At 36.8% G+C, this 22,429-nt stretch overlaps 5 protein-coding genes across 13 annotated transcripts; 2 read left to right on the forward strand and 3 right to left on the reverse strand.

The window, feature by feature from the left end:
* Window positions 1–81: 81 nt before the first annotated feature.
* Window positions 82–3,317, forward strand: LOC104755375 (G-type lectin S-receptor-like serine/threonine-protein kinase At1g11300). 2 transcript variants are annotated; one of them, XM_087495738.1, is made up of 7 exons: window positions 82–1,472; window positions 1,561–1,668; window positions 1,759–1,937; window positions 2,004–2,214; window positions 2,302–2,539; window positions 2,622–2,751; window positions 2,837–3,317. In XM_087495738.1, the coding sequence occupies exons 1-7, from the start codon at window positions 185–187 to the stop codon at window positions 3,143–3,145; spliced, it is 2,463 nt and encodes an 820-aa protein (XP_087351864.1). In that variant the 5' UTR covers window positions 82–184; the 3' UTR covers window positions 3,146–3,317. The 2 variants fall into 2 exon arrangements, with proteins under 2 accessions (XP_087351864.1, XP_087351863.1); XM_087495737.1 differs by having other exon boundaries at window positions 112–1,472; window positions 1,759–2,214.
* LOC147923327 (MLO-like protein 2) lies at window positions 3,192–6,909 on the reverse strand. Its single transcript, XM_010477737.2, has 13 exons — window positions 6,154–6,909; window positions 5,837–5,894; window positions 5,472–5,737; window positions 5,269–5,385; window positions 5,109–5,169; window positions 4,868–5,031; window positions 4,702–4,796; window positions 4,563–4,612; window positions 4,262–4,476; window positions 4,124–4,159; window positions 3,968–4,035; window positions 3,812–3,872; window positions 3,192–3,716 (listed from the first exon to the last, which is right to left on the reverse strand). Exons 1-13 carry the CDS (start codon window positions 6,274–6,276, stop codon window positions 3,300–3,302), a joined length of 1,731 nt encoding a protein of 576 aa, XP_010476039.1. The 5' UTR covers window positions 6,277–6,909; the 3' UTR covers window positions 3,192–3,299.
* Window positions 6,910–7,324: 415 nt separating this feature from the next.
* LOC104755374 (MLO-like protein 2) lies at window positions 7,325–10,947 on the reverse strand. Its single transcript, XM_087495739.1, is given in 14 exon segments — window positions 7,325–7,501; window positions 7,503–7,804; window positions 7,918–7,978; window positions 8,079–8,146; window positions 8,237–8,689; window positions 8,779–8,819; window positions 8,901–8,950; window positions 9,034–9,134; window positions 9,226–9,389; window positions 9,465–9,525; window positions 9,637–9,756; window positions 9,850–10,097; window positions 10,256–10,313; window positions 10,463–10,947. Coding segments are annotated over 14 exon segments (1,890 nt in total). The 5' UTR covers window positions 10,577–10,947; the 3' UTR covers window positions 7,325–7,452.
* A 2,201-nt stretch (window positions 10,948–13,148) lies between these two features.
* On the forward strand, window positions 13,149–15,592 carry LOC104755371 (uncharacterized). The gene is made up of 3 exons (XM_010477736.2): window positions 13,149–13,712; window positions 13,871–14,332; window positions 14,679–15,592. The coding sequence occupies exons 1-3, from the start codon at window positions 13,614–13,616 to the stop codon at window positions 15,372–15,374; spliced, it is 1,257 nt and encodes a 418-aa protein (XP_010476038.1). The 5' UTR covers window positions 13,149–13,613; the 3' UTR covers window positions 15,375–15,592.
* A 2,213-nt stretch (window positions 15,593–17,805) lies between these two features.
* Window positions 17,806–21,649, reverse strand: LOC104755369 (uncharacterized). 8 transcript variants are annotated; one of them, XR_015587018.1, is made up of 14 exons: window positions 21,358–21,649; window positions 20,929–21,212; window positions 20,667–20,843; window positions 20,442–20,578; window positions 20,315–20,359; window positions 19,918–20,215; window positions 19,649–19,825; window positions 19,418–19,563; window positions 18,995–19,289; window positions 18,718–18,903; window positions 18,492–18,634; window positions 18,357–18,393; window positions 18,154–18,261; window positions 17,806–18,076 (listed from the first exon to the last, which is right to left on the reverse strand). XR_015587018.1 is itself a non-coding variant. In XM_087495743.1 (14 exons), exons 2-13 carry the CDS (start codon window positions 21,179–21,181, stop codon window positions 18,221–18,223), a joined length of 1,935 nt encoding a protein of 644 aa, XP_087351869.1. In that variant the 5' UTR covers window positions 21,182–21,212; window positions 21,358–21,649; the 3' UTR covers window positions 17,806–18,076; window positions 18,181–18,220. The 8 variants fall into 8 exon arrangements, 4 of the variants coding, with proteins under 4 accessions (XP_087351869.1, XP_010476037.2, XP_019094830.2 ...); XR_015587017.1 differs by having other exon boundaries at window positions 18,324–18,393; XR_002036224.2 differs by having other exon boundaries at window positions 18,718–18,915.
* Between the last annotated feature and the right edge of the window lie 780 nt (window positions 21,650–22,429).

Genomic DNA, 22,429 nt, shown 5'->3' on the forward strand with positions numbered 1-22,429 from the left:
TTAATTCTCACCACACCATCAGCTAACACTGGTTGGTAGCCTACCAGTGTTAAATGCTACATTCAATGCTGAGCTCTTGCTATTTAGATCTTTGTTGAGTTTGGCTTTTTTTAGTAAACGATATTCACAAAAGATTTATCCAAAAGTAGGAAGTTTCTGTTCTTGAGTGGACAGAAGTAAAGATATGGGACTTCATGAGAGCTTGAATTGTTTTGTTCTTGTTCTTGCACTGTCTTGCTTCTTCTTAAGTGTCTCTCTAGCTCATGAAAAAGCTTTCTTTTCGGGAAAGCTCAATGACTCTGAGACAATAGTCTCCAGCTTCCGCACGTTCAGGTTTGGTTTCTTCAGTCCTATTAATTCCAAAAGTCGATATGCTGGTATATGGTATAACAGCATTTCAGTAGAAACTGTGATATGGGTTGCCAACAAAGATAAACCGATCAATGACTCCTCTGGAATTATTTCGGTATCTGAAGATGGAAATGTCGTTGTTACTGATGGTCAGAGGCGTGTTCTGTGGTCAACTAACGTCTCTACTCGAATCCGTGCCAATTCTACTGTCGCTGAGCTTTTGGATTCAGGGAACCTCGTGCTAAAAGAGGTGTATACAGATGCGTATCTTTGGGAGAGCTTCAAGTATCCTACAGATTCTTGGTTGCCAAATATGTTGGTTGGGATAAATGAAAGAGCCGGAGGAGGAAACGCCATGATAACTTCTTGGAAAAACCCTTCAGATCCTTCGCCGGGGAACTACACTGCTGCACTCGTTCTTGCTGCATATCCTGAGCTCTCTATTTTCAACAATAATAACAACAATACTACAGTGTGGCGAAGTGGCTCGTGGAACGGCCAGATGTTTAATGGTATACCAGATGTATATCCGGGGGTCTTTCTCTATAGATTCATAGTTAATGATGACACCAATGGATCAGTCACCATGTCATATGCTAATGATTCAACTTTGAGACACTTCTACATGGATTACAGAGGATTTGTGATCCGGAGAGATTGGAGTGAGGCTAGAAGAAACTGGACGGTCGGATCACAAGTTCCGGCAAACGAGTGTGACATTTACAGCCGATGTGGCCAGTTTGCGACTTGCAATCATCGAAAAAGCCCGCTTTGTTCTTGCATTAGAGGGTTTAAGCCAAAGAACCTTAGAGAGTGGAACAATGGAAACTGGACTGGTGGATGCATAAGAAAGGTCATTTTGCAGTGTGAAAGACAGAACAATAATGGGAGTGCTGATTGGTTTTTGACGCTGCAGCGAATGAAATTGCCTGACTTTGCAAGCAGATCTGAAGTCAGCGAACCAGAATGCTTAAAGACTTGTTTGCAGACATGTTCTTGTATAGCTTTTGCTCATGGCTTAGGATATGGCTGTATGATTTGGAATGGAAGCTTAGTTGATTCACAGGAGTTGGATGCTAGTGGAATGGATCTTTCTATCCGTCTTGCACATTCAGAATTCAGTTAAGTAGACTTCTCTCATATTACTACTTTAGTGTGATTGCAGTTTTACTAATTCTGCTAATTATATTCTTGCCAATTCTCTATTAGAAACACAGGACAGGAGACCAATTTTGATTGGTTTATCGTTGGCAGGCGGTATTACTGTTTTGGCAGTTTGTGTCCTTCTGGCACGAAGTATTGTCATGAAGAAAAGAGGTCAGAGTTTGTGTCCTTATGTTTGCTTCTGATTAACCGTTTAATAGTTTTAGTTTTAAACTCTAATAAAACCTTTGGTTTCGGTCTCAGTGAAAAAGAAAGGAACAGATGCAGAGAAAATGTTTAAAAGAGTGGAAGCTTTAGCTGGTGGTAATAAAGAAAAGTTGAAAGAGCTACCATTGTTTGAGTTTCAAGTGTTAGCTGCAGCAACTGATAACTTCTCTCTTAAAAATAAGCTCGGACAAGGAGGTTTTGGTCCTGTTTTTAAAGTGAGTATGACTAAGGATTATGAAAACAAGAAACAAGAATTTCTGCTGACATGTTTTTTGTTGCAGGGTAAGTTACAAGAAGGGCAAGAAATTGCTGTGAAGAGACTGTCACAAGCATCAGGACAAGGGCTTGAGGAACTTGTTACTGAAGTAGTTGTGATTTCCAAGTTGCAACATCGAAATCTGGTGAAATTGCTTGGCTGCTGCATTGCAGGAGAAGAAAGGATGTTAGTCTATGAGTTCATGCCAAAGAAAAGCTTAGACTTTTATATATTTGGTAATTTATAAGTATTGTTTTTTTGTTTTCAAACTCTGTTTCAATGTTATCACCAGGTCAAATAACATAAGCTAATTTGTTGTTCAGATCCAATGCAAGCCAAACTTCTTGATTGGAAGACAAGGTTTAAAATAATCAATGGAATATGTAGAGGTCTCCTTTACCTTCACAGAGATTCTAGGCTGATAATCATTCACAGAGATCTGAAAGCTAGCAACATCTTGTTAGATGAAAATCTGATTCCGAAAATATCCGATTTCGGGTTGGCCAAGATTTTCCTAGGGAATGAAGATGAAGCTAACACTCAACGGGTCGTTGGAACATAGTAAGTTACGCCATTCTAACCATATGTTACATTCCTTTTTTTTTCCCATGAAGGTAAATGTACCTGATATTACATCCTGCAGTGGCTATATGGCACCTGAGTATGCAATGGGAGGACTGTTTTCAGAGAAATCTGATGTTTTCGGCTTAGGAGTGATACTCTTAGAGATTGTCAGTGGAAGAAGAAACTCACATTCAACTCTATTAGCCTATGTAAGTCTACCTAAGTCTACTAAGTTACATTCAACTCTCTTAAGCTTCTCAAGCCATAAAAGCTTCTCTATCTGTTTTTTTATAGGTATGGTCAATCTGGAACAAAGGGGAGATTAATGGTCTGGTAGATCCTGAGATCTTTGACCAACTCTTTGAGAAAGAAATACGCAAATGCATCCACATTGGTCTTTTGTGTGTGCAAGACGCTGCTAATGATAGGCCAAGTGTTTCTACTGTGTGTTCTATACTCAACAGCGAGGTTGCAGACATTCCAGAACCGAAACAGCCTGCTTATATGCCTAGAAACGGTATTTTAGAAGCTGAGTCCTCTGAGAGCAGTGACCTTAAAGCCTCTACCAACAACGTCACCATCACTGATGTCTCAGGACGTTAGAACCTGCAGAACCAAAATGTATGTAATTTCGTGAAAGTCTTAAGCATTGCCAGAGAAATATATCATCTATCTTTATAGATGGTAATGGACAAGACATTTCTGTTCATACAACAAATTCCCACTGTACTAAATCATAAATAAAAATCAAGAATGCTCATCTCTTAAAAGAAAAGTCTCTTAAGCTTTTGCTAGTCCTTATTGGAGGAAGTTCCATAGATGTAAGAGCCGGCTTCTTTTCTGAGCTTTCATGTGCAAGAGAATGATGTGTGGAAGTTTCAGCTTCTTGGTGTTGAGACTCAGGATCCCAAAACTGGTGTTCATGATGATGACCATGACCAGAGTATCTAGGAGAAGGAGAAGCTGGGTAACTTTCAACGCTACGGTTATTGAAATTATGAAGGAGATGGATTGGAGATGAGCCATGAGTTGGTGTGGTTGGACGGCTAGAGAAAGGTGTGTTTGACTCCGAGTGTCTTCCGTGTTTAGTCTGGTCCTTTGCTGTGTGATGCCACTTCTTTAATGCCGTGGCTACTCTTTCGTTAAATACCGTTGGCTTCATTTTAGTACCCATCTACACACATTTTTCATATACACAATGTCAAAAAAAAAAACTAAAAGATCATATATCCAAAATCTGGTTCTGTCACACTCAATGTTGTTTAGTACCTGAGTAACAAGTGCATAAAGTGGAAGAGTCACGTAGCTGCAAAGTATCTGCACAACAACTCTGCAAGATTTACAAGATAGGGGGAAAAGGTTATTATACTTTGTCAGTCAAAGGACTAATTCTCAAAATCAACAGTCAAGATTATGTGAGCTTACCCAACTACAATTCTAATGACCACATCCGCATTGCTTTCATGGAAACAATTCTTGAGATTAAATTCATACTGCAAATAGGAAAAGTTTATGACATAACAATTAGTATGGCCTGAAACAACAGCAATGTTCGTAAAGAAAATGAAATGGCTCACTTACCGTACTCCAGGCAAAGAAGGCAAGTTGAAATGCATTCTGCAAAGTGAAGAAATTTTGGTACTCATGAGTTTATTCTACCGTTAGGGGAAAAAAAAGCGAAAGAGAAGAAACGAGCGGTGAAGGATAAAGGTATTGTACCGTAAAAAGGACCAAGTGGATTAGGAAAAGAATGAAACGTGGCTTGCCAAACCAGAAGAGGTCATCACCAGGCTGAACCACTGGGGCGCCTCTCACCACATCACCTTTCTCTTGGATTCTTAGACCCAATTTGGTTATTATGACTTGAAGCTTTGTTCCAACGATTAGAATTACGACTAGTGGAATAAATGGTAGCCAAAGGTAAGAACGTAGTCCTGTTTCAAAAGGAAACCGATGTCAGTTTTGTGCAAATAATGATGCAGCTAAGGCTTAATTTGCACAGTAAGCAATCAACATTTACCATTTGTATTGGTCAAGAGGAATAGCACGGCGACAAACCAAATAACCGGACTGCATACAGGTGGCAAAAGATTAAGACAAAATATCCAAGTTGGCTTTTCTCAGACTATAACTAAAGAAAATCATTATTAGTTCCAAACCTGATTTCAACAACAGTTTTGAAGTCTTCCTCTAACGATCTCTGAATATACTTGCGGAAATCGAATCTTGATTCGCTCCCGTGAGCCAAATGCGCCTGAAGAAAATGTAATTAGAACATTGTCTTGAGAGATAAGTGTTATAAGGGGAAAATAATTAATTCCGTACCATGATGAAACCATGTCTTAGTGCTAAGTAATCAACTTTGGTGACAGATCCATAGAACTGTCTGAAAAAACACACAATCCATAGTGTAATACTCGTCTTGCTCCAGAAACTGAGATGTCTTCTCCCAAAAGATGTGTCCCTTGCAAACCTGAACCTCTCAGGATCTGCATAACAAGAATTATTCCTCAGTGAATTTCCCATTTCGGTCTTTAATTTTTGTCGAATACTCTGATTCACATACCGTTGGAATACTGATACTCTATTGTCTTAGTCTCCTCCTCCCATGACTTCCACCTCCTCATCTGCAATACTCAAGAAAGCAAATATATAAATAATCTTTCTGCATACACTCTTTCTTGATTCTCGCCTTAGCCACTGTGGGAAATCACAAGAAATGTTACCTTAGTCTTTCCGAGAGCATAAGTAACAATGCAGTAAATAACATGAACCACGGCGAGCACAAAGATGAAAATATGCAGCTGGTGGATTCCATAAGAAGATACAAAAGCCACTTTCCCCTGAGAAGATTCATCAATTGCAATCAAAATCTATCGGTTTTACAAGCCAAGGTTGACTTGCATATATATAGGAGATTGTTAGTTACCTTCTCTGCACATTTGTCATAACCTTTGGTGGCTAAACTTCGTCTAGGGATATAAGATTCAGCTAACTCAAGAAGAAGTCTTCGACCGTGTTTATCTCCATCTCCATCTTCTTTCTTTCCGGTGTCTTTCTTGTGGTATTTTCTAGCTTCATCCTCGGCGCTGCAAGGGTGCATTGTCGATGCAACATGCTTGGAGATGCATATATTTGAGATTGGTGTTTGTCCAATTGTGAGGAGTAGTGATATGAATCCCAACAGCATAAGCTCTGAATCAAGTTTTTAAGTATAGAAAATATAAGTAGCTTGTTCATAATGGATGAAGTTAGTTAAGTAGAAAAAAGATTAGTTTTTTTCTTTCTAGTTACCTGCTTTGACCTTTTCAAGAGCTTCAAATAAAGCCTTCTTATGCTTCTTTTTAAACCACTGTTTAGGTATATAATAAAAAAGGGCAGAGATTTTAATTATTCACAGATTTAGTAATGATAGTGATAGGAGAAGAGAACTAAACAAAATGAAAAACAGAGCATTAACCAAAGAAGAAGACAAAGAAACAGAGCAGTAAGCAGATCAAGAACACAAAAAACAGAGGAAGAAGAACTTATAAGAGAAAGAAAAAAACAGAGCAAGAACACGAAACAGAGGAATCTTGAAATAAGGACTTTATCTAAAGAGGAGGACTTACAGTTCCAATTTTGTGAATCGATTTTTCGAGGACAATCGAAATGAATAGTAAGACGAAGCAAACCACAGCTACTGCCCAAGTAGAGGTCTCTTCTAAAGTCCGCTCTTTTACTTGATTCGCCATTAGAGCTTTAATCCAAAGCAAAAGCAAAACCCCCTAAATGACTCTTCTCTTTCTTTCCAAAGATCTTGTCTTTTTTATTTTATTACAAAAGAAGTAAAGAAACAAAACACGAGAAGAGACAGAGATTTCGTGTTCTTCTTGTTTTGCTCTCAGTTTTAAATTACTACGCAAACGCAATATTTTGAAAGTAATATATAGAGACTAGAGAGAGCAATGAGAGAAGGCAAAAGAGGAAAGGGGGAAGGTAGAAGATAAGACCCGTATAATGAGAGACTGTAAAGTAAAGGCTTCGTCGTCTATATAAGAATGAATACTACGTCGTTCGTCTTTTGGAGAAGAAGCGTTCAACGTTTTGACTTTCGTATTATTCCCACATGTGACGACTTCTCAAGTACTTTCAAAGTCTTTTTGTCTTTTTTTTTTTTTTTTTAACATCTCAAGTTCTTTTGAAGTCTATGGCCTTATATTATTGAGGGGTCAAAATAATGTTTTAATTCTATAATTTGTCGGTTATATTTTTGTTTAACTCGGTTTTGTTATTTGGTGTAAAAATTTAGAGAAAATTAAAAGATGTTTGTAAGAACGAATAGGCAAATCTTGAATTTGAATTTAATTTTTGTTCAAATTTTGTTTACTTTGATTGTATAAAGCTATATATATATATATATATATATGAAATGGCCACTTGAGTTGAAAGACATACTATAATGGGATCTCTCGTTGGAAAGTTCGTCTTTTTTTTTTTTTTTTTTTTTTGGGCTGCTTATTTTGCAACTTGTTTGTTGTTCCATCTAATATATTAAATATGAAAGGTATATATAATAAGCTTACTCGTTAGACGACAAAAAAGAATTATATCATACTCGTTGAAATAAAATAAGTCGGCCACAAATTATTTTTTGAAAGCAACATTTGATCTCTTTAACAAATTTCCGTTAGAAGTTTACCATTGACGTGGGGTTAGTTAATTTCTTTTTCTTTTTTCTTCTTCTTGTTGTGAATTAATATCTTAGGATTTTTAGTTAATTTTGTTAGTCAATTACTATTATTATACAAAAGTACTTATAAAATATATTCGAAAACAGCTTGTACAGACATGATAAACAGATGCATGCAGTAATGATTAATTTAATAGAACATTATTATAATTCCCACTGTACGCGAGATCAAGAATCATCATTTCTTGAAAGAAGAATTGCTTAAGCTTTTGCTAGTCCGCAGATGGAAGAACCGGCTACTTTTTCTCTGAGCTTTCATGCGCAGGAGGATGATGTGTGGAAGTTTCAGCTCTTTGGTGTTGAGACTCAGGATCCCAAGAGTGGTCGTGTTCATGAGAACTTGGGTGACTTTCAAAGTCGCTTTGTTTATTGACCTTGTGAAGGAGATGGCTTGAAGATGACTCATGTAATGGTGTGTTTGATTCCGAGTGTTTTCCGTGTTTAGTCTGGTCCTTCGCCGTGTGATGCCACTTCTCTAATGCCGTGGCTACTTCTTCATTGAATACTGTTGGCTTCAGTTGACTACCCATCTACACACATATTTTTTTTTATGAAACACAATGTTAAAAAAAAATAAAACATCATATATCCAAGATCTGGTATATATGGACGTAAAACTATAAAAGGTTTGTGTACTACGTACGTGAGTAACAAGCGCATAGAGTGGAAGAGTCACATAGCTGCAAAGTATCTGTACAAAAGCTCTGCAAGATTTATAAAAGAAAGGGGAAAAGGTTTATTATACTTTGTCAGTTAAAAGGACAAATTCTCACAATCAACAGTCAAGATGATATGTTAGCTTACCCAACTACAAGTCTAATGACCACATTTGGAATGCTTTCATGGAAACAATTCTTGAGCCCGAATTCAAACTGCAAATATCGAAAATTTATGTACATAACAACTAGCTAGTATGGCATGAAACAGCGACGTTTGTAAAGAAAATGAAATGGCTAGCTTACAGTACTCCAGGCAAAGAAGGCTAGTTGAAATGCATTCTGCAAATTAAAGTGAAGAAATTTTGGCACGTACTCATGAGTTTATTATTCTACTGTTAGGAGAAAAAACCGAAAGAGAATAAACGAGCGGTGAAGGATAAAGTACCGTAAAAAGATTAATTTGAATAAAATTTTACTATCAATGACAATAAAAAAAAAGATTTCAATTTCTCGTCTTAAATGAAAGGAATGCATTAAATTCAGTAGTATCCTAAGGGGCCCGCTAGTATGAGTATGGTAGAAAGAGATAAGGATCAAGTGGATAAGGAAAAGAACGAAACGTGGCTTGCTAAACCAGAAGAGGTCATCACCAGGCTGAACCACTGGGGCGCCTCTCACCATATCGTCTTTATGTTGGGTTCTTAGACCCATTTTTGTTATTATGACTTCAAGCTTTGTTCCGACGATTAAACTTACCTGAAGTTATATTCATTTTGTTCAAAACTGGCCGCAAAAGAGACAAAATCAAGAAAATGTTTGTTTATCCTTAATTATATTGTACTTACTACTAGTGGAATGAATGGTAACCAGAGGTAAGAATGTAATCCTGTTTCAAAAGACAAACCGATGTCAGACGACTATATGATGCAGCTAAGATGTAATTTTTGCGGTAAGCAATGAACGTTACCAGTTGAATTGGTCAAGAGGAATAGCACAGCGGCAAACCAGATAACCGGACTGCATAAAGTTGGAAAACGTTAAGACAAAATATCAAAATATCTTCTTTACCGTTATGCAAATATCTAAATTAGATTCCAAACCTGATTTCAACAACGGTTTTGAAGTCTTCCTCTAATGTTCTCTGAATATGCTTGCGGAAATCGTAGGTAATAATTGATTGGTTACGTGGAGCGAAATGCGCCTATAAAGTTTTAGTTAAGATCATTTGTCTAGCGACATGCATGTCATGTGTTATAATAAAACATTAGATAAAAAAATAATAAATTCCTTACCGTGATAAAACCATGTCTTAGTGTTAAGTAATCAACTTTGGTGATAGATCCAAAGAACTGTCTGAAAAAACACACAATCCATAGTGTAATACTCGTCTTGCTCCAGAAACTGAGATGTCTTCTCCCAAAAGTTGTGTCCCTAGCAAACCTGGACCTCGCAGGATCTGCACAAGCAAAACAAGAATTATTCACTTCCCATTCCGGTATTTAATTTTTGTCCAACACTCATATTTACATACCGTTGGAAAGCTGATACTCTACTGTCTTTGCCTCCTCCTCCCACGGCTTCCACCTCCTCATCTGCAATACTCAAGAAAACAAATATATAATATAATCTTTCTGCATACACTCTTTCTTGATTCTCGCCTTAGCCACTGCATGCGGGAAATTAAATCACAAGAAATATGTTACCTTGGACTTTCCGAGACCATAAGTAACAATGCAGTAAATAACATGAACCACTGCGAGAACAAAGATGAATATATGCAGCTGGTGGATTCCATAAGCAGATACAAAAGCCACTTTCCCGGGCTAAAGTAAATCCATCAACGGCAGTCAAAACTTGATAGGTTTAACAAGCCGAGAATGATATTTCTATATATAAATGGGAGATTTATAAGTTACCTGCCCTGTGCATTTGTCGTCACCTTTGGCAGCTAAACTTCGTCTAGGGATATAAGATTCAGCTAAGTCAAGAAGAAGTCTGGATTTTTCTCCACCTCCATGTTCTTTCTCTGCAGCCTTCATCTTTGCAGCTTGGGCAGCACTGCAAGGGTGCATTGTCGATACAACATGCTTGGATATGCAGATTTTTGAGATTGGCGTTTGTCCAATTGTGAGGAGTAGTGATATGAATCCCAACAGCATAAGCTCTAAATCAAATTTTAATATAATAGAAGATACAAGAAGTTTGTTAACAAATAATGGATGAAGTTAAGTGAAAAAAAAAAAAAAAAGGTAAGAATCTTGTCAATATATAAAGGATGAAGTTAGCTAGTTAAGTAGAAAACAGATTAGGTTTTTTAGTTACCTGCTTTGACCTTTTCGAGAGCTTCATATAAATCCTTCTTGTTTTTCTTTTTTAACCACTGTTTAGGTATATATAAAAAAAGTAGGGCAGAGATTTTAATTATTCACAGATTTTAGTAATGATAGTGATAGGAGAAGAGGTAAACAAATGAAACACATTAAGCAGTGACCAAAGAAACAGAGAGGGAAACAACTCCAAGAGACTTACGGTTCCAATTCTGTGAATAGATTTTTCGATGACAATCGAAATAAATAGTAAGACGAAGCAAACCACAGCTACTGCCCACGTAGAGGTAAACTGCAAAGTCTGCTCTTTTTCCATTAGAGCTTAATTTTTTTTTTAAAGCACCAAATGCCTACAGAGGATCCTGTCTTTCTATACAAGAGAAGTAAAGATCAATTGATCAAAGAGATGGACATTTCATGTTTTTTTTTTTTTTGCTCTCAGTTTATTTAAGTAGGCTACGCAATATTTGAAAAACACACAGTTGTGTCGTAAAATATATAGAGAGAGCAATGAGAGAAGGTAGAAAGGGGAAGAAGATAAGACCCCTAACCTAATGTGAGGACTGTAACCTAGAGAGGCTACAACGTACCGTCGTCTTTTGGAGTAGCCTTCATTCGACTTTTCTATGATTCCTTCATGTGGCGAGTGACGAGTGACGACGAATGACGACGACTGACCAAGTTATCACTCTTTATTTGAAAGTCTATGGTCTTTATGGGTCAATCATGTTTGTTTTATTTTATTTTTAATAATCTATAACTTAAATTTATATTTTTGGCCTATTTGAATAATTCTCCCCGAACTTTTCAAAAATAAAATTATAAAATTATAAAAAGGAATAAGCAAATTCTGAGTTTGAATTTTGTTTCGGTATAATGTTTTGTTTATATTTTGGTTATATTAAAGCTACATCAAATGGCCACTTGAGTCTTGAGATATATCAATATATATAAATAAGAATAGCAATAGCATTACTATTCCCAACTTCTTTGTTGATCTATCTTATTTAATAAGTGATACTATATAATAAGATACTCGTTAGACGACACAAAATATATTTTGATACTCGTTGAAAAAAATCATAAAAATTATTAGAATGCTCTTTTTTTTTTCGGTTTATATCAAAATGTTGTTTTCTAAAATCAAAATTTAACGATATACCAATAGCTTTTTTTTTGTCGTGACATATAAGAATTTTCAACCGTAATTAATGCTACTTGAAATTTCAAAATTATATATTTTTTTCCACCAATAGATGACTGATAAGCTACTTGAAAAAAATAAGTCTGCCAAATATTATTTTTTGAAAGCAACATTTGATAATGTGATTTGTGCTTTATCTGCAAAACTTTCCGTTTTGGAGTTGACCATTGACGCAGGTTAGTTTCTTTTTCTTCTTGTTAGTTTCCTAGATTTTTAGTTAACTTTGTTAATCAATTATACAAAAGTACATACAAAAATATTCGAAAACAGCCTGTACAGATATGGACATATTGCATGCAGCAATGATTAATTATATTATATATAGAAGTTAGATAATTATTATTGTTAAGTGGAAACTTTTGTGAAATTAGCCGACTAATTCCCATTAGCCATCGGTGTTTATATTTCAATAATCTAATATTAATGTCCCGTAGATATAGATAGATAGATAATTAATTAATTTTCAATACGTATTAATTATTTTCACGTCACTAGTAACATCTTTAGAATAATACTACAAACTAGTAAGACTAAGAGTGTTGCTTACTTGACACGTGATTAACGAAATACTGACAGAAAATAGAAAATGACTAAACATCTATTATGGACTGCAGAAGTGAAGATAGACATATATTTCGAAAAACGGTCTATGTATATCTAGAACATTATCTTTTGGAAATCTACAATCTTTTTCTTATAAAACACAAAATTATACAAAAAATGTAATTGGCTATTCTGGTATTGTACGGTTTAGAGAAAAAAATACAAAGAATCAATATACACAACTATAATTTGTCTTCTTCGTCGTCGTCGGTATATACGCTTAATTAGAGTTTGAACATACGAGATCTAGCTATGTTTATGATTATAAGTTAAAATTGACTTTTACTTGTACACAAAAACTATGGAGGGTGGATTATAAGATTGTGAAAAACTCACTCAAATGTTTTGTAACACTTGATTGTGTTCATATTTATGACTGACACAATTGCAACTTAAGTTCAGTTTGCTTATTTTGATAATTTCCTTTTAAAACCAAAAAAGAAAAACTTACGTTAAGAAGAGTCAACAAACAACAATGCATGCTTAAGCATACATGTATTTATATATATAAAAAAATACTACGTTTTTCGCAAGAAAACAGATATTATATATGTAAATATATTGTTAATTAACAAATGAAGTTGCAAATTGCAAACTAGTCACTGACTCACAAAGAGTTTAAAATGTACGTAATAATTGAATCAACGAACGCTAAAGATGAGCATTTAATTTTATATCAATTAAACGAATCAAACCAAAAAAAAACACTCTATAATTTGCACATGTGGTTCAATTGTTGTTGAGGCCTAGATCGTGGAAATTGTGAGGCGAATAAAAACGAGATTTTTGTTTCTCGAAAAAGGATTAATAAAAACGGGATGTTGATTTTTTGTTATTTTACTTACGTTACGTCTAAAGCACCTTATATAATCAATGCTGCTCGAGACAATTATCTCCTTCTTTATCAAAAATAATGAAAGACGAACAAGAAGAAGACATCAAACACGAGAAAGACATCTCTAATATAATTGCATTTATAAACATATAATTTTATTCGTATGTTAGGGTTTCAAAATTGATGACGTTAAACAATCATTTTCTCTATAGTATTAAATGAAGAAAATAACATTAATCTCCAAGCATGCCAAACTAGATTCATTCTTTATTGTCGACACAAAAAAAAAAAAAAAAAAACTCATTCCTTTATTTATTTTAGAAGAAGACCTCCAACTATATCAAGACTTTCCAAAATATGTAACTGAAGAAGTCAACAACAACCTTTCCATCATTGAAAGGTGAAATAACGCAACATTGGTTTAAGTTCCGACCCAAATCCCTTAAACCGGAAATAATCAAAATTCGAATCGAACCGACCTAAGAAACCCAATCCTTCCTTGATTTTGAAACCAAAAAAGGTTTTCTCAAAAACCCCCAAAAATCCAAACTCATAAACCCTAAACATTTCTCTGTTCTTCAACAGACCTCTGCTTCTAGCTTTTCCTTTCCTCGTTTGTATCGTCCTCCTCTGTATAGTCTCTTGTTGTTTTTAGTAGTAGCTCGGTTCGGATTTTTCTAGAATCTTTCCTAATCAGTTTCTGAGGAAAAAATGGATCCAATTGCTTCGGTGTTTGAGAAAGTTAAGAGCTTTGCGAAATCGAGCCAAGATTTAGTCTCCCGCCATTTCGTTCCTTCTCGCCATAATCCGGTAATCTCTTCATTCATCATCTTTGTTTGAAATGGCTCAAAAAGAAACTAACTTTATATCTCCCTAGTATCACTCTCTTTACTTTGCTTTAAAAACCTTATCTTTAATTTGTGTGTTTCTACATTGTTGTTCTGAAATGGTTTGGGACTTGTGTTCAGATCGATATCTTGAAGCGATTACAAAGAGAAGCATTCTCGGATTTGATGAAACTTAGAGATAGACAAGAGAAAGTGGAGCGGATCATCTCCTCGTATAAATCATCTAAAGCTGGTCCGTTTCAAGAGACTAGCACTCATGTGAGAGGTGAGGTTGATGTCCTTGGAGCTATATTGCTGGCGGGTAACACTGAAGAGGAGAGTTTCAATAGAGAAGGAGTGAGACCTGGATTGCTTTCAAGGTTTGTGTTTGAAACGAGTCTTAGGGAGACAGATAAGCTTGTGGCTGAGCTCGTTGCTGGATACAAAGGGGAAGGCAATCTCAGTGATTTTTCAGGGAGCCAGCAGCTGTCTTTAGCTAAAGTCTTCTACAGGGCAGATGTTAATGATTGGTTCTCTGCTGTTGCTATTCCTGTTGGTGCCCATTTCAGAGATGTTGATACTGATATTGTCTCTTCTTACCAGGTATTCATCTTTTGTTGTAGGTTTTTATTTCTATATTGGTTGTGTTTTTGCTTTTATATTCAGCATTCATATTGTTTGGATCATTTAAACTCCAAAGGGTCACTAGTTGAATCTCAAAAACTGATTCCAGATTCTCATTGATCTATTTGATAGTTTGGCTTGATGTATATAACCTTATCATAGCAAGCTTGACGGTTTTATAGTTAGAAACTCTTAGCTATACTATGTCGATGGTATCTTTTTATTCTCATTATAATCTCTGCCAGTGGCATGTTAAGTTCTTCCTGGTTTCTATCTTAACCACTTTTCTATGAAGCTAAAAATACAATACACCTTTGACTTGCAGGGAATGAGTCTTACAGAAGTTTCTGAACTTGGACCACCTCTTTTAAACCAACATAATGGTAGTGCCATAGGGTTAACAGTCAGGAAGTCAAACATCACAGGTTCACTGGCCCAATCCATGTCAAACCTTGAAGCTGAACAGGGTTTAATGGCAAGGGAACGTTGTTTCAGAACCTTTGGGCAAGTAACTTGCCACATTCGCAGAAGTTTAAAACTATCTATATTGGGCTGTCACGAAATTTTCACACCGTCTAGCAACCTCCACTCTGCTGGAGCCATTACACTTCCAGTAAGTTTCCTTAGGCGCCAGACTGCTATGGAGCCTGAATCATCAACAACGCCTCTGGAGATGAGCAGAAGCGTGAATCATGTGTCGTCTAGCTCCATTGCTTTGAAGTTAGACTCTCTAATGGACGAGTCTACAAAACTTGGGGGATGGATTGAGATTCAGAACTCAAGAGCAAAGCAAGTGAAATGGTCAGTGTCTATTACAGACAACCCGGAGGATGAAGTGGGCTGGGGCATGAGTGTTGGGGGACTTGTTGATGGTTCAAGAAATCATGATCTGTTTCAGGTGGAATCGTATCTGAAATTCAACATTGGTGATCGGTTTAGCTTAAGTCCAGGTCTTGCTTATCACACAAACAGTAATGGAAGAACCATAGGTCTTATGCTACAGTCTCACTGGTCGCTGTGATCTCAAGGTTACTTATGACATGTACATTTATGGTTCTATCTACCACTGACTGCATTTTAGGGTAAAAAGAAAAGTGTCTAATGCAGCTATCATTTTTGTGCCTTGATGGTAAAAGAGTCGGATTGTTTATTGTCTATCGTCTCTTATAAAAATCTTTGTTGTCTTGTTAGTAACTGTTTCCATCTATGTTGGAATAGTCCACCAATTTGCTTCTTTTATTGTCATGTTAACAAATGACGTAATGCTTTATGCTTAAGAACTAAAGTAACTGAAGAATAGATTGAGCAATGATTAGTATGTCTTCATTGCAACCTTATTATGATCAATCTATTCTATAATCTATACTATACAATACCTCTTAATAACTGAAGGTTTATTATTTATACTATACAATACAGAAGATTGATCGATCTGGCATTTTCAAGTTTACGTGAATTAAAGAATTTCTTAATAGGATGTCACTTTACAACAGGTTGGTTGATGTTGAGAGCTATGTTGTGACCTTACACCTCTTGATTCTCTCATTAACATACAAAATCTCTAGACTTTTCATTTTTCCGAAGTCAATGACCTTATTCTGAGGACTTATTTCATACAATAATGAAGACATATTTGACCTTATTCTCAGGACTTATCTTCTCGTGTAGTGCAATAAAAAAGTTAGAAATTAATTAAAACAAGACTTTGGTAGCATCCTCACCACGGCAGCGTCGTCCGGATCACGAGGCATATATAATTTGTAGCCTTTAACAACAAATGAACATGGGGTCAAAAACTGGAAGTGACTACTAGTGGCAATGAGAAAAAATGTATTGGTACAATGCTTACCATCGCGTGACGAACATGGCCGTAATTGTTTCCGATGAATTTTGAAAAGAAACAAAGGAGCGAGAAACTTACTTGAGAGATAAGCAAGCTTGGTTGGATCTCGAAATCGACTAAGGCGGCTAGGGTTTCGAAATATTTGATTAAAGAAAAATATAACAATCGTTCCAGTGGAAAGACTTGAGACCAGCTCTTTGACCGCCTTAATATATGAAGACGTGGTCAAGCTTCCCATACTTGGCTCAATTCGACTGCTTTGCCTTTGTTCATGCTGCCTCTTGATTATTCTCCCATCGTCACCGTTCTTTCTCAGTGGTTTCCCACGTGTTGAGAGAGAGAGCGTAAAACGATGTCGTTCGGATTTAATTGCGAAATTAAAATAGACAAAATGACTACCCCTAGCCTCGAACCATTGACATTTTGTGTGCATAACGCAAGCTAATTACCAATTGAGCTGTGCTGATCTGTTACACTGAATGAATAAACAACTACAAAAAAAAAAAGCATCACTAATGAATGAACAATAATAATCGTTTACAGTGGTTAGAACCTAGGATTAAATTTGAACTAAATGCAAAAAATATTGGATATGAATATATGATGTTTTCTACATTCGAGAACTTAATGCAAATCCGTATTTTCCAAGAAAAATACAAGTTAGGAATAGTATTGAATGTTCTGTACAAATAGCATGGTACAAGCATGAGTATTAGTTTAGATTAAACTAATGTCTCTCTCCCTTTTTTGCTCTTACGGTATGATGTTGTGTTTTATGTGTGTGTGTTTTCATTGTGGTGATTGTTCGTATTAGAGATAAGATGTTGGTCATGATGGCGTTTGTTACTGCAGAGGTTGGTCATGATGGCGTTTTTACTTGAAGAATCTGTTTGAATCATAGTTTGTTTACTTTCTTGTTTTTTGTTGATATGCAGTAAGATTTTGTCCTTGGTAGCTTCGTTCTTCTCTGCATTTTAAGGTTGAATGAGTTTCATGTTCTCTTTTCAGGTTTGGACTCTCTGTTTTAAGGTTTTGTAGTTGACTGCTAAGTTTTCTGCAACTTTGTAGAGTTGGATTCAACCATGATGAAGCCTAGGCTCATGGATGTTAATGGTATGTGTCACTACCATTATCCTTTCTTTGCCTAGAGTTTGATCAATTTGTTAACTGGCTAGTGCACCAAATTGTGATGGTTTTTGACATGAACTGATGTGTGGCAGAAACCAGACCAGAACCTCTCTGTTTAAACTTGGGAATCACCGAGCAGTCTGCAATACAAGAGAAGATGATAGAGTTCCTTTTGTCTAGATTAGAAGAACTTAAAAGAAGGAGGATTCGATTTGTCTCTGCTATCTGAATTGATGGATCTAGAGGCTTTCAGATCAAGGTCTCAGCTGCTATCTGAATTGATGGATCTAGAGGCTTGAATAATATCATAGTTTGCGTATCAGCGTATATAGTTAACTCGTTTTTAAATGATGTTGAAATCATTAGGTAGATCTATAACATGATAATTAACGAAGTTGTATCGATATTATAGCTTTCTAAAGAAACGTTCGTGTTATATTAAGATCTGCATTGCACACTAATCGGAACCAAAGCAGCGAACTAAAAGGAAACATATCTCCAAATTAATGTGATAACTTTCACGGAAACAAGAGTTGCTTTACAAGTCATCTTTTTAGTCCAATCCTCATACGATGCAATTTTAATAATTTAGACTTGATTGTAACGTTTCATCAAATTTTAATCGATTTTTATCCGTCTTAGGTTATGATAACCTGGTAATGAGTATAAATATATTGTTGGACTTGATGTCAGAGATAAAGAACTGTTGGACGTGCATAGTTCGTAAGCATCGCATGTGCGGTCGAATGCACCTGCAGTGGAGAAAAGACAACATGAGGGGTCAAAATTAAGCAAACAAAACTAAAAATTTAGGATTTAAAACACACACCATCGGCATCGGGCATAGTTTTCTTACTTAAACACACACCATCGGCATTCTTCAGTTCTTTTTTTCTTCATGTTTCTCTACTACTCCTTATTCCACTTTCGCTAGTAGCTACAATATTTAAAGTTTCTTTAAGAAAACCCCATAATTTTATCAGATATATAATAACTTGCCTTGGTCACCAAGGTTGGGAGCACACTCCTTACGAAGAAACCGAGCATTCCCAGGCAACCAGTCCAACAGCTGCTTAATAAACAAAGGCAGGGAGGTCAAAATTAGGCAAACAAAACTGCTTGTGAGCGACTACAAGTCCATCATGTTTAGCTAGGATGCTTGACTACCTTCCGCTTGTGTGACCAACTAGTAACATGAGTGGTAAAACTTCCAAACCCTTGGCCACGAAGATCGTCGCATACCGAGCAAATCCAGAAGGCAGATTCACTGGTTTCACTGCACTTATCCTCCTCCTCAAGTGCCTCTGAAGCTGTGGAAAAAAAAAGTAGCTAGTTAGTTGACCAACAGACTGTAGCCAAGTAAAATAACACTGTCAGAGAGACAAACACACACCTGCCAAGAAAAATCTTTCAAGAGAATCACATGGAACCGGCTGAAGAATGTTGTATCCCCTCGATTCTAGCGAGAATGCATCATCAGAAGTGAAGGATTTTGCGTCGGATATGACCATTAGATTAGCTGGAGGTGGATTCTCAACAGTAAACTCACAAATTAGACGATCAACAGTGGCAAAAAACCCTGTTTCAGAAACTAAAGACATATGAGACTCTCTATTCAACAAGGAAAACATCCATTACTGAGAAAGGTGCAAAGATGAGAAGATCCTAACCAGAGGCGATGTTATTAAGAGAGATTCCACTGGAATAGACTCCTTCCAGAATGTCATTAGGGACGTCTGTTAGTACGCCAATGGCAGTGATGGTGAGAGGACCAGAGTAGCCTTTATTCTCCAAAAACTGTTTAATACACGGACCTACGCGACGAGGAACACAGCCTGGTGGAACCGGACACATATTGATGTCCCAAAAGACCGATGTTACAGCCCCCAGGTCTTTCTCAGGAGGCTCACTTAGTGGTGCACTCAAGCACTGGAGTTGCTTACTTATGGGCAACAGCTCCGACAACTGCTTGAAAACCAAACGCACATCCAGTCAGAAGAAGAAGTGATAAAGGGAAACTAATTGTAATCAAAAATAGCTACACAATGACAAAGTGAACAATTCCGCACAGTTTGGCTAGGATGCCTGATTACCTTCTGTTGATGGCGTCTACTGTTGAGATGCATGGCAAAACTTCCAAATCTGTGGAAGGGAAGACTATGGTAGTTGCATAATGAGCAAATCAAGAAGGCAGATTCACCCGTTTCACTGCACTGATCCTCCTCAACTTGCCCTGAGTCTGGAAAAAAAGATAAAAGTAGGTCAGTTGAACAGCAGGTTTGCTGGTTATTTCAACAACAATGCGAGAGATGACAAACACGCACCTGCCACACAAAAGCGCTGAAGAGAATCGATGGGAAACGGCTTTAGAAGGTTGCATCTCAATGTTTGAGACTTAGACTCCCAAGCAAAGATTTTGGCATTGGATATGACCATTATGTTACATAGAGGACCAGGCCTATTGGAACGCTCAAAAACGAGCTTCACAGTGTCTGAGGGACCTGTTTCAGAAACAAAAGACTTGAGCCTCTCTCTATTCATCAAGGAAAACAACCATTACTGTAGAAAGGCCCAAGGATGAGAAGATATTAACCGTAGGGGACGTTATGAAGAGTGATTCCACCGGAATAGACTTTTTCCAGAGTGTCATTAGGGACGTCTGCTAGAACGCCAATGGCTTCGATGGTGACATGACGAGAGTAGCCTTCTTTCCTCAAGAACCGTTTGATGCACAGACCGACCAGACTAGCATCAAAGCCAGGGGGAACGGGACACGAATTGATGTCCCAAAAGACCACTGTCTCACCCACAACCTTTGCAACCTCCCAGTCTATCACATGAGGAGGTGGAGGTGCATAGTTCGTCAGCATCGCATTGGCCGGCGAATGCACCTGCAGTGGAGAAAAAGAAAACATGTGGGGCTCAAGATTAAGCAAACAAAACTAAAAAAAAAGTTAGAAATGAAAACAAGACTTTGGTAGCATCCTCACCACGGCAGCGTCGTCGTCCGGATCAGGAGGCATCCATCTTGTAGCCTTGAACAACAAATGAACATGGGGTCAAAAACTGGAAGTGACTACTAGTGCCAATGAGAAAATGTATTGGTACAATGCTTACCATCTCGTGACGAAAATAATGATGATGTTCTTCATCAGACAGATGAGCGATGAGATTTTCAAAGATTTGTCCAGGAGGATCACAGGCGCATATTAAGCAATCCCACAAGGCAGATCCACCTGTTTCCTCCTCTGAATCTGTGGGCCAGTTGATCAGCAACAGATACATTTGTTGGTTATTTCTCATCCAAACAAGACAAGAAAGTGAGAGAGGAAAAACACACACCTTCCATAATTATGCTTTCAAAAGACTCAAAAGGAAACGGCTGGAGAGGGTTGTGACCATACAACTTTAGTAAGTCAGATAAACGACCGCATTCTTTCCGAGGAGATAAAACCATAAAATTAGTTGGAGGTGGATCTATGTCGTCGGTATCAATTAGGTCCAAGATGTTTAAGTGATCTGTTTCAGAAAAACTAAAAGACTTGAGACATGATCATCAATTAATAGTAGAAGAAAGGGAATAACGAGGAGTGAAGATATTTACGGAGGGTGACGACGTTAAGATTGATTCCACTGGAAAAGACTTCTCTCAGGAAGTCAACAGGTACGCCCGATAGGTCACCAAACGCAGTGACGGTGACATCACCATGGTAGCCATGATTCTCTAATAGCCGTTTAATACTCGGACGGACCAGACGAGGAGCACAGCCATCGGGAAGCGGACACCTATTGATGTCCCAAAGAACAGATGTGGCAGTCACAGACTCCTCCTGCGTAGCCTCCTTCATCTTCATCATTATTCAATAAGACGTACTCTTCTAAAAAAACCTAACGAAGAAAACCGAAATTATCAGTATGGAAATCAAACATCATCAGAGAAAGCAATATTCAGAGAGAGAGAGAGAGATCGGAACACGGCCGTAACCGTTTCCGATGAATCTTCAGAAGAAACAGAGGAGCGAGAAATTTTTACTTGAGAGATAAGCCAAGCTAGGTTGGATCTCGTAATCGACTAGGGTTTTGGAAAATTCCTGATTGAAGAAAAATATAATATAGTCCTTGGGACCAGTTTCGAGAATGGGCTTCATTTTCATGGGCCAACAGTTTATATGAATCTGACTTGAGACCAGCTCTTTGACCACCTAATATGAAGACGTGGTCAAGCTTCTCATATTTTGGCTCAGTCACATCCCTTAAGACTACTCTTTGACCTCCTAATTCATATCGTCTACTTTAATATCAATTTTATCATAATTCTCTTTTATATTTTGATTATTTTGACCAAGTGAATATCTTATAATGGAGAGCCTATAAAAGCTCATTTTGTATATCGAAAAACCAAAAGTTTTGATAATTAAGTTTTTTGTCGTTCAAAACTAGTAATCCATCGACAAAAATGTTTAGTAGAGAACATACGCAGTGAAATTTTATCAGATGTTGTTAGTCATTAGATTTAGCAGATGAAAGTTTTTTTTTTTTTCCTAGTAAGACTTTCTAATTCCAAAGCATGAACTAGGATATGATATCTAGTCATCATGATGGATGAGAACATACAATAAAATGAAAAAATATAAAGAAAATTAAGCGGGTTTGAATCTTGACGTATAAAAGAAAGAGTGTTGAATCTTATCGTTTCTCTCAAGTTATAAAGCGGTCCTTAGCCAAATAAAAATGTAAGCCAATGCTTTTCTCAGTTGTCCACCCAACGCCCATGCTCCAAATTCTTTACTCCAACACCACCTTGAAGGTTAAAATCGAAAAAGATTTTTACAAGAAATCTAATATACATGCAAAAAAAAAAAAAATATAGCAAAGTTGAAAAATTACTTGTAAATTAAAAAATAAATCAAACGTGTATTGTACAACGATAACAAAGCCATATCTCAATACTAAAGCATGTGTCGATCTATTATATGCCAAAGTATGTGACGATCATTTTCTATAACACATGCACCAGTTCTTCAAATCATTTGTTATCCACTGATAATTGACGTACAAAATAGAAAATGTGTTTTTAATACGTCCTAAGTATGTCTTGTTCGATA

This window comes from Camelina sativa, chromosome 17 (genome assembly GCF_030686135.1).
Source record: "Camelina sativa cultivar CO46 ecotype springtype chromosome 17, ASM3068613v1".
Taxonomy (NCBI): domain Eukaryota; kingdom Viridiplantae; phylum Streptophyta; class Magnoliopsida; order Brassicales; family Brassicaceae; genus Camelina; species Camelina sativa.